We start from the raw sequence: 10207 nt of genomic DNA, 5'->3' as shown, positions 1-10207 counted from the left end.
CAGATTCTTTGACTCGGTCATCTCAATACGCTAAAAGAAAACTGAAGGAGTTTAAAAGTACATTTTCAAAGTTTCAGTGTGGGATGATAAGAAAGTTCTAGAGATGGGATAGTGGTCATGGTTGTAGAACAATGTGAAGGTACTTAATGCTACTGTACACTGGTTAAAATGGTAGATTTTATGTTATACATATTTTGCCACAATAAAAAAAATTTTCTATTGTTAAATATTACCTGATATTACTTAGTAATAACACAGTCATTAAGAGTACTAAACATCAAGAATTGGGACAACCCTGTGTTTGAGACTTGAATCCAACTGTTAACACCTGCAGAACCAAACCACATTATAACCAGGCCTTTGTTTCCTTATCTGTAATACAGAAATATACTGTAAAATAAAATACTTACCTATGTAGTATAGGCTGCTGTGAACTCGAAATGAAATAACTTATGTAGGAATTTAGCAAAGTTCATGGCACAAAGAGAAGGTTCAATAAATGCTGGCTCTTATTTTCTTTTTAGGTTTTTGTAGCAATACAATTCTTTTATATCTTGCACAATAAGGACTAAAAACAAGACTCTAGTACAAAGGAGTTACTCATTTCTCGTTAGTTCATAATGTCATATAGAGCTATATAGCGACTTCTCACAAAATGCATTCCATGTTATAGTCAAGGGATATAGGAGTTCAAGTATTGACCACTAAGCCAATGGTGACTAAATCTAGTCTCACACCCTAAGAGGCAACAATTTCAGAGAAGCCACGAGAACCTGAAATAATTTAACAGGTTAATATATATACATATATATGCACATATATGTATATATATAATATATATATATAATATGTATTTTTATCAAGAATAACATATTCATATAAAAGCATTTGCTACAAATAGAATTCACACATAGAAAAAAAGGCTGTTTTAATTTTTTTGTCCCTTTTATATCCTGTTTTAGGCAAAATGATGTAACCCAGAAAATCACAGAACTGCACTAGTTCTAAAAACTAGGAATTTTATAAATGAAATATATCCATCCAATCTACAATCTATACTTTTTCTCAAATTCCAAACAATGAGGCTTGCCAAATTATACTTAGAATCAACTTAAATAAAATCTCTGCATGATTTGGATGAAACATACATTGTCAATGGTTAAAAATTCAGGTAGAAAAAGTACATAAAATTACTTAAAAGTAAAAACATTTTATACCAAAGTAGGGGTTAAAAAAAAAAAAATCCCAGACAACATGAAGAGGAAATGCACTGAATTTTAAAACATTTTTGGACCAATGTATAAAATACCAAAACGTTCAGAACTGTTGAAAAACAAGTTTATGTAGAACAAGGCGAGAGGTGAAAAGATATAAAATGTGTTAAAACCATTTAAATCCGAATAAGACAAAACTGAACTACGTAATTTAGAAACAAGTTTAAGTGTACTTTCTTTGTACAATTCAACTGACTACCACATGGAAAATCTGGCCATTAATCAAAATGAAATTAAATACAGAATTTGCAAGCCTTTTGGCCATTGTGTAAATATTAATAGGTGAATTGCCAATTGAAAAATAAAAGGTTACATACATATCATATGAGAGGTCAAAGATGCACACTATAAAATCATGTGAACAAAACAATCATACCAGACAAAGATCTTTCAGGCACTTGCATTCGGAAATAGTCCTTTTATAAATAAGCAACGTAGTTTCACTTCAAAAAATAAAGCAGATTTTCCCCAATTGCACCTATTAGTTGAGAACTATATCATATATTAGGGATGCATTTAAATGGACCATTTTATGGGAAAAATCAACTAAACTTTAAAAAACATGAGTCCACCTATTTATTCACAACTTTAAAAATACAGAGAATTCCAGTGAGGCGCAGATGGGGGCCCTATCAAAACAGACTACCATTCAATATGACCAACGCAGTATAACACGATACAAGGACAAAAAGCAAAACCCATGATGTGGCAATACTGTAAAGAAGGGGCCCTGTCAGAAGTTTCTTTCACAAAACAAACACAATACCACAAAATAAAACAACAACAAAGAAAAGCTGGATTCTGACAACCCTACACAAACTGTGGGATTTCGTCTTCCAGGTCTTCAAACTGTTGCATTCGTTTTAGTCTCGGTCTCTGACACGTGGGAGGCACTTCGGGCAAGTCCCGCTCCTCAGAGTTCTCTCCCGGCTTGCTGGTGGTCTGCGTGGAGGCAGCAGGTGCCTTGTCGGAGGCTGGGACTGTTTTTAGCAGGGGTCCCTGGGGGGTGGGGACTGTGCTGGGAGGCAGTGCTGGGGACGGGGTTGCGAGCCTCTCCTCATCCCCTCGCAGGCTGCTGGTGGGAGCACGTGGTTTGTAAAACGTGGTCCAGTGTTGGGGCTGCAGCGTTCGGGGCGCTCTGACAGCCGCAGGAGGGCAGGAGTCAGAGGACCGTCTCTCTGACACCTGTCTCACTGACCTGACTGGTTCTGTGTATGGCTTACTGGGCCGGGGGGCGCTGTCTGGCTGGTCCCCACCGATCCTGATGCTCACAGTTCCCGTTCCCGCTGCAGTCTTTGCACTGAGGCCATTTTGTTCATACTGTCTCTCCCGAGTTTTTTGTAGAGTTTGCTGGTCAAAACCGTCCAATTTGGAACAGACAATAGTAGGAATATCCTTCCTACTAACTCCATCAAAGGTAGGATTCTTGCAAAACTTGTCTGAATTTACATTTCCCATATTTCTGACAGTTCTCTCATTAGGAGGGCTTGCAAGAAGTAGTAGTCTATCTACAGGCAAACTTGCGGGTCTAACTTTGGTCCGTGGAGCATGCCTTTCAACACTGTTTGTTTCCCTTTCTGATTTCAAAGTAAGTGGCTTGGAAGTTTTACAGACATCTTCCATCTTTTGTGATGCTGACTCAAGCTCTTGGTTTACAAGCAGACCCACTTTGTTGTCTAAAAAAGGAAAAGATTTATTTAAAAATCAAACTTCATGACATGTGGTTAACAAGAGTCTTACAGAATAAATTGGAAAAACATATAAGACTCTTGTTAACCACTCTCAGCTATCTATGCAGAGAAGTTAAATACTCATATTAAAGGTGTACTTGAAATAAACATGTTAGAATTTTACATTTATTTAAATCAATATAATAAACAGCTACAAAAGCCACTGCAGGTTAGTAAAATAAAACAAACAAAAAACAACAACTGCTGAAGTAAGTTTTTTCTCTTAATGTGCTCCATATTTGTGAGATGAAAGGAGTGTCACAGTTTCAGTAGGTATTGGTATTAATCGACCTCAGAAAAGCTACACCAATTTACACACCAAGCAAATGCAGGTGTGCCCTGAATCCAAAGGCTTTTGCCAACTCACTCAATCTGCTATTTCCAGTTACATCCAACCCACAGTGAGAATACAGCCCATTAAATGCTTCATATGCGTCCTTATCTGATCAACTCATCAGTGCGCTCTAACATTCATCCTGTCCAATTCAGGCTGAAGAGAGTTCAGTTTTAAGTAAAAAACACCGTTCTCCTCATTGGTTGTTTCCTCCCTGGCTTCCTTTCTTCTCTTTCCTTCAAGTCTGGACCCACGGGCCATGCTTTTTCAAACTAGAGCCCTCAGCTCCTTCCAACCTGGTCCCTTTTTGTAGCGTCTCCCCTAAAAAATTCCTCATTGTGTTAAATGCCAGCCCTCTGCTCATGCTGCCCTTTTCCGCTGGAAAACATCCAACAAGTCTGTCTCTGAGCACCATTCTGGCTTTGAACTTCAGCTGCCCCGAGCACAGCATGTGACCCCTTTCCCTGTGGCCAGGTCCTTTTCCCACATCTCTGAGGCAGAGGTTTGCAGGCTGGAGGCCATCAGAATCAGCTGTCAGTCTTCATGTTATCTGACCTTCCTTACCTGACACTAGTGACCTCTCTCCCCTGGGCTTCCAGGGCACCGTGCTCTTGCTTTGCCTTCCAGGGACCTTCCCAGGTCCTTCTATGGACCACTCTAAAGGAACTGACTGCTGGTGGTAGGGCCACAGTCACCAACCAAAGTACACTTTTTTTAAAAGCATTTTTTAAAAAGATTTTCTTTATTATTTGAGAGAGAAAGATTGAGAGGGCAAGTGGGAGGAGGGGAAGAGGGAGAAGCAGACTCCCTGTGGAGACTGATCAGAACTTGAGCCCAGGAACCGGGGATCATGACCTGAGTCAAAGTACAATTCTTAAAGTTCCCAGGGATAGACTTAAGAGCGTAATGGGTCAGAGTGCAGACTCTTGAGCCCAACTGGCGGGCTGAGCTCAGCTCTACTGCTTTGGTGCTGGGCAAGGCAATGTCACTGGCCCTAAGTATCTGCATGAAAAGATCATGATTGTATCTATGATGATGTGTGGCCCTCATGATGATGAGGATTCATGAAAAGTGCTCAGAATTGATCTAATATATGATAGGCTCTCAAAAAATGACATTTATTATAATTACTCTTCCTAATTGGTCATGATAATAAATAATCGATCATGTTAGTAAAGTAAGTACATATTTAAGTTCAAATACTAACTGAACAATTTACTAGTGGCATGACCTCTGACATTATTTAGCCTCTCTCAGAGTATTTGGTGATGAATCAAATGGGGCTGATACTACCGACCTTTTAGCACAAAACTGTTATGAAGATCAAATCAGATAAATGGAATCAAACAATAAGCACAGTGCTTAGCACAAAGCAGGAGGATGCTTAAGTGAAAGTCAGATCCCTTACTTTTTGGATCCTGTCAGGCTACGATCACTGACATAGGATCACACATCAAATTTAACATATATCTCTACATTTTAAAAATAACTGGAATTTAGTTCTAAAGATATACAGGATTATAGTAACAAACGGAAGTCTTTTTGCCAGCATGACAGCTACTAATCACTACAACTAAAATGATCATACGGTGAATAAAATATATGTATTTGTGCTTAATGTGTGAAAGGTGACAAGTAAAAGCATTTGAAAAAAATTTTAGGAGTTTTAGGAGTCTAAATGTTTTAATTTTGAGGAGTCTAGTTGACTTATTATGAGCAGTTAGGTCAATACAATGACTCATAGTAACAGATTTTAGGATAATTCATACAGCTCAATACATTTCTGCCTTGACTTTCATATGGCTCAACACATTTCTTCCTTGACTTTAACTGATGGCAAAAATGAAATTTTTGAGCCCCAAGATGTCTTTTTATAAGAACGATTATTGTAAAGAATGATATTCATTTAAATGTAAGGTATAATGGGGTGCCTGGGTGGCTCAGTGGGTTAAAGCCTCTGCCTTTGGCTCAGGTCATGATCCAGGGTCCTGGGATCGAGCCCCACATTGTGCTCCCTCGTCAGTGGGGAGCCTGCTTCATGCTCTCTCTCTCTCTCTGCCTGCCTGTCTGCCTACTTGTGATCTCTATCTGTCAAATAAATAAATAAAATCTTAAAAAAAAAATGTAAGGTATAGTAAACAGCAACTTTTTCATTTACTAATGAAGCTTCTTTCCCTGATTTCTCTCAATTTCACTCATTGTAGCTGTTAGACAAGGTTTGTCGGCACAGCTTGAAGTTAGCAAACATGAATTTTACATGGCCACTCACCAATAAGACACGTATCACATTTTTCTAATGCATTTTGCTTCCGTTCTGATTCCTCAAATGATGTAGCTGGCTCAAAAATTTTGGTCTCACTATCCACAGTGTGCATATCCTGTTGATAGAAGAGAATTCTTGAATTTTAAGAAGTAAAACACATCTCAAAAATTGTTAACTTTAATCTTATTAATAACTAATAAACATTATAGAGTTCTACCACAATTCCATAAGGGTCAAAACTCACCTCCTTTGAAGAGAAAAATAGTGTCTTCATAGAATGTTCTGGGTCTCTTTCTTCTGGTGATAAAAGAGGCTTTGGAAGGCAACCTTGATCAACATGAGGTACACCACCACCTGTACTATACACGACCACCTCTTGTGGCTGCAGGGATCCATCGAAGATCTTCTGTGAGTAAGTGATGAGGAATTCCACCAGCCGGGCTTGGTTTGAGTATTCGGCGAGAGAGGAGATGGTGACAGGAGCAGTTGTGGGCCTTGGCCTAATAAGACTAGGTCCGAATATCACCCCCAAGTTTTTGGAGTTCATTTTATTTTCTTCTGCATGATCTACGACTCTGTGAAGTAGAACACATGAAGCTGTATGAGATTTGCCTATTAGATTTCCTTGCTGGTAGTTTACTATGGACTGAGAAGGGTGGAGGAAAAACGGGCAGCAGACGTCTAAAAAAGGATATATTTATCTGATTAGTTACTGACAACACACTGAATTGGGTTTCAGAGTATTAGGATAACATTCAAGCAAGTAGAGGAACTACTAAAGTTTGACCAGTAGAAAAGCAAAATAAAAAACGAAGAGCTGCTCCTATATCAGTATACAGCACATCCTCCCAGGGCCCTTGTGCTGGAAACTTAACCGTCATCGTAGGTTGCTCTCTCATTGGCCACAGCTGGTCTTCAAGCCAAGCTGATTCTGTCTCCTAAAGATCTTTCTGCTCGATTGCCACTACCAATGCTCTGGCCTTATTTCAAGCTCTCTATACCTTTTATTTCTATAACTACCCAAGAAGTTCTGAATAGCAGTTAAGGACCCCCTCCATCCCATTCTCCATACTGCTTCCAGAAAGATCTAACAAATCTAAACACATTACATTCCTGGCTCCGGATTCTTTAGTGGGTACAGAAGGAAGAGTCAACTCGTCTGGCAGGTATGTAGGACTTTCTTTATCGGGCCTTGGCCTAGCTCACTTCAAGCTACTGCTTGCTACGTCCCCCTCGCCAAACTACCTATGCTTCTCAAGAGCAACATTATCTTGTGCGCCTGTGTCTGTTACCCTCTACCCAGAATGCTGTTTTGCACAGTCTTTGTCACCAAACCACGACCCAGTTCTTCCAGTCTGGCTCAGGACTAGCTTCTCTGATTCCGGCCCCTCAATCCCCTCACTGTTCTCTGCACACTGTGCCAGCCCTGTTAGAACAGGAATGGTCTGTGCTGCGCTGGTCTGCAGATCTGCTGTCAAGAGGAACAGCACAACAGGTGACAGAGACCTAATATCTGCATCCTTATTTTCTTAGCCAGAGCGCAGGACACAGGAGGCATCTGAGGCAAAGGTGTTAGCTCTAAGAATATCTATTCAATGCCTCCCTTTCCCTAACACATATGAGAAGTAAAACATTCATTTTAAAACATCACAACAATATGAATGTACTTAATACTACTGAACTGTACACTTAAAAGTGGTTAAGATGGGGGTCATGGGTGGCGTAGTTGGTTAAGCAACTCTTGGTTTTAGCTCAGGTCGTGATTTCAGGGTCATGGGACCGAACCCCACATCAGGCTCCATGCTCAACACGGTGTCTGCTTGGAATTCTCTCTCCTCTTTCCCCTTACCCATGTACTTAAATAAATCTTTAAAAAATAATAAAAGTGGTTAAGATGGTTAATTTATGTTATGTATATTTTACCACAATTTAAACAAAACCAAAAAAGCCAAACAAAAACCCGATCAATTGTCTACCCACTAATGAACGCTCGCCTTATACAAAATTCTTACCGCTTAAGATGAACTATGAGATAATGAAGACTGTTAAAATTTGACACTGGCAGTTGTCTTAGAAGGTCTTTGCTTTTTATAAGAATTCTGTTTATTTCTATACATGTACTTGGCCATTTTTTGTCCTCAGGGTTATCCTTTTTTGACTCTTGTTCTTCATTTACATGTTGGATCTCTTTTGCAAGGTCTATAAATTCCTTGTACAATCGGAATAAAATGAATGGTTCTGGGAGCTAAAGAAATAAAATCACATTAGGAATATCATTCTGTCCACTTTTCCCCTTTTAATAATTTACTGAATAGCTACTGATGGATTTAGTATGTCCCTTCAGATTAGAAGGGACTTAAAATCAATCTACTTTTAGAAATAGATTTATGTTTGTCAGTGATGTTATCTATTAAGTGAATCTGACATCATCGCCAAAAATTATATCTGTATTAAAAGTGAGTTAACTGAAAATCAGTAAAACATTCTAAAATCAAAAGCTGCATGAGGGATTTTAAAACTTTGCTATATATCCTATACCAAGTACATTAATCATTGCCCCAAAGTTAGCATGATCTTCAACTGTTTTATTAAAACAAGCCAGTCATATTAATTAGAAAAAGCTTATATTCTGAATTTTATTGGCATAGGGTAGACAGAGAACAAAATACTATTGGGTCCTTTTGTTTTACTTTGACCAGACTGAAGATTAGCATAAGATAGTATGGCTTAGAAGAAAGACATTGCCAATGTTTTACTTACCTAATTTTCAAATACAACTTGAATTGCCATAAATAGGTTAAAGAAAATGTTTCTCTCTCAAACTAAGAAGGGACATGCCACCTTGATCCCTCTACTGGCACAGGTGATTTCAGTATTTCCACCACTCAGCGATGGAAATAGCCCATATCTGGCTAGCAGGTGTCCTATACTACCTGTGGTGAGGTAGGCACCCATTTCTCCAGTTTCTCCTGCTGGTCCCAGAAAGGGGAAGCCTTGAGATTAATTTCTACCTCTACTATTCTAGGATCTGAAGGAGCTCACTCAACCTCTTGAGGCTTTAGATTTCCCAAATATGAGTAAAATGAAGGCTACTCTCTAATACTATAAAAATTGAGCATGGCTCCCCACACTAAAATGTTGGTCCCATAGCATTCTTGAGATGGATTAGTATTAGACCCCATTTATTTCCCCTCCTTGACTGGCCAAAAGAGACAAAATGACTCATTGTGAGATTAACAGTCATTCAGAGGTACTTTGTCTCCATCTCTCAGCTGAGAATTCTGCAAAATGTGAAAGAAATCAAGTTTCTTGGGCTAACATGGCTGATCCAACATTTGTACCTAGTTTCTTTCCCTCTGGCAACCCCACTGAAATAGTTAAGTCCACAAAGACTAGGAGAATAGGAAAGGAGATAAAAGCAACATTTAACCACTGAAAAGCAGATAAATAAGTAATGGCTTAGCAGTCCTGAGAAAGCTAAAATTCCAAAATGAGAACCAATACAATTTATAGGAGACCCACAGACTATTAGCATGAGGTACTCTGATCCTGGAGGAGAGTAGGCTATTTAAGAAGTATTAGATCTCCAGATCCTTGTCTCCACTCCATGTTTCTAAACAGCATTTTCCCCAGCAGTGTGGGGATTTCATCTTTGGACAGTGTAAAAGAGAGGGCCTCTGGATGGCCAATGTCAAGCACAAACAACAGCTGTACAACTATCTAAAAATAGGGATTTAGTGACTGTCTGCCTGCTACAGCAGAGATTCTGGAGCTTTCTTACCCAAGGTGGCTCCCAGAGTTCTGGCACCACACCTACAGCAGGGAAAGACCTTTCTCTGGGGTATCAGCCAAGCCTAAGAGTAGAGACCTAGAGATACAGACAACCGGTGTTTCCCAAATAGCCCTCCTAGATCACACTAGAGCTTAAAATGTTTAAAGCCTGTACGTATTCAAAACCTTCCAAAGAGACTTCAATTCCAATTCTTTCATTTTAAGCAGATAATCATGAAAGACTGAAATAAAAATAAGCAGAAACAAAACGAGCTGAAGATCTAGAACTGTGTTGGCAGTATGGTAATCACTAGCCACATAAGCCTAATGAACACTGGAAATGTCGCTATTCCAAATTGACATATGCTCTAAATGCAAAATACACACCAGATTTCAAAGACTCAATAACCCTTCATTTCAAAGAAAAACAAAAAAAATTTCACTAAAAATTGAAAAATACTGATTAAGCATTCAGATGATATTTCAGTATGTTACATATTAAAATTAACTTCACCATTTCTTTTTATGTGGCTCCTAGAAAATTTAGTATTATATATAAGGCTCACATTATATTCCTATTGAAAAGCACTAGAGGCTAAGCAAAGAATCCTTTGTAGAAAAAAAGCTATGAATATCTCATATAGATAAGATACTACATTCATTAAAAAGGATGCTGTATAAGGAACAGAGAACCAATTTCTTAGAAATTAAAATATCTCAGAAATGAAATAGATTATAGTAGGTGTATAAGATAAAACTGAAGAAATCTTGGGGCACCTGGGTGGCTCAGTCAGTTAAGCCCTCTGACTGTTGGTTTCAGCTCAGGTCTTGATCT

General features: G+C 38.7%; 1 protein-coding gene across 4 annotated transcripts in view; it reads right to left on the bottom strand.

Moving 5' to 3' along the window:
* Nucleotides 1-486: 486 nt before the first annotated feature.
* ARHGAP29 (Rho GTPase activating protein 29) overlaps nt 487-10207 on the bottom strand; it is a 62067-nt gene continuing 52346 nt past the window's right edge. For all 4 annotated transcript variants that reach the window (XM_032303447.1, XM_032303450.1, XM_032303449.1 and 1 more), the window contains 4 exons: nt 7614-7846; nt 5846-6176; nt 5608-5716; nt 487-2950 (listed from right to left, as the gene is read on the bottom strand). In XM_032303447.1, coding sequence (XP_032159338.1) covers nt 2085-2950; nt 5608-5716; nt 5846-6176; nt 7614-7846 — 1539 coding nt within the window. In that variant the 3' untranslated portion in view covers nt 487-2084. The remainder of the gene's footprint in view (nt 2951-5607; nt 5717-5845; nt 6177-7613; nt 7847-10207) is intronic.

The sequence above is a fragment of the Mustela erminea genome, chromosome 10, assembly GCF_009829155.1.
Source record: "Mustela erminea isolate mMusErm1 chromosome 10, mMusErm1.Pri, whole genome shotgun sequence".
In the NCBI taxonomy this organism is placed as follows: Eukaryota; Metazoa; Chordata; class Mammalia; order Carnivora; family Mustelidae; genus Mustela; species Mustela erminea.
The sequence above is the reverse complement of the archived record's forward strand: the minus strand, read 5'-3'. Positions and strand labels throughout refer to the sequence as shown.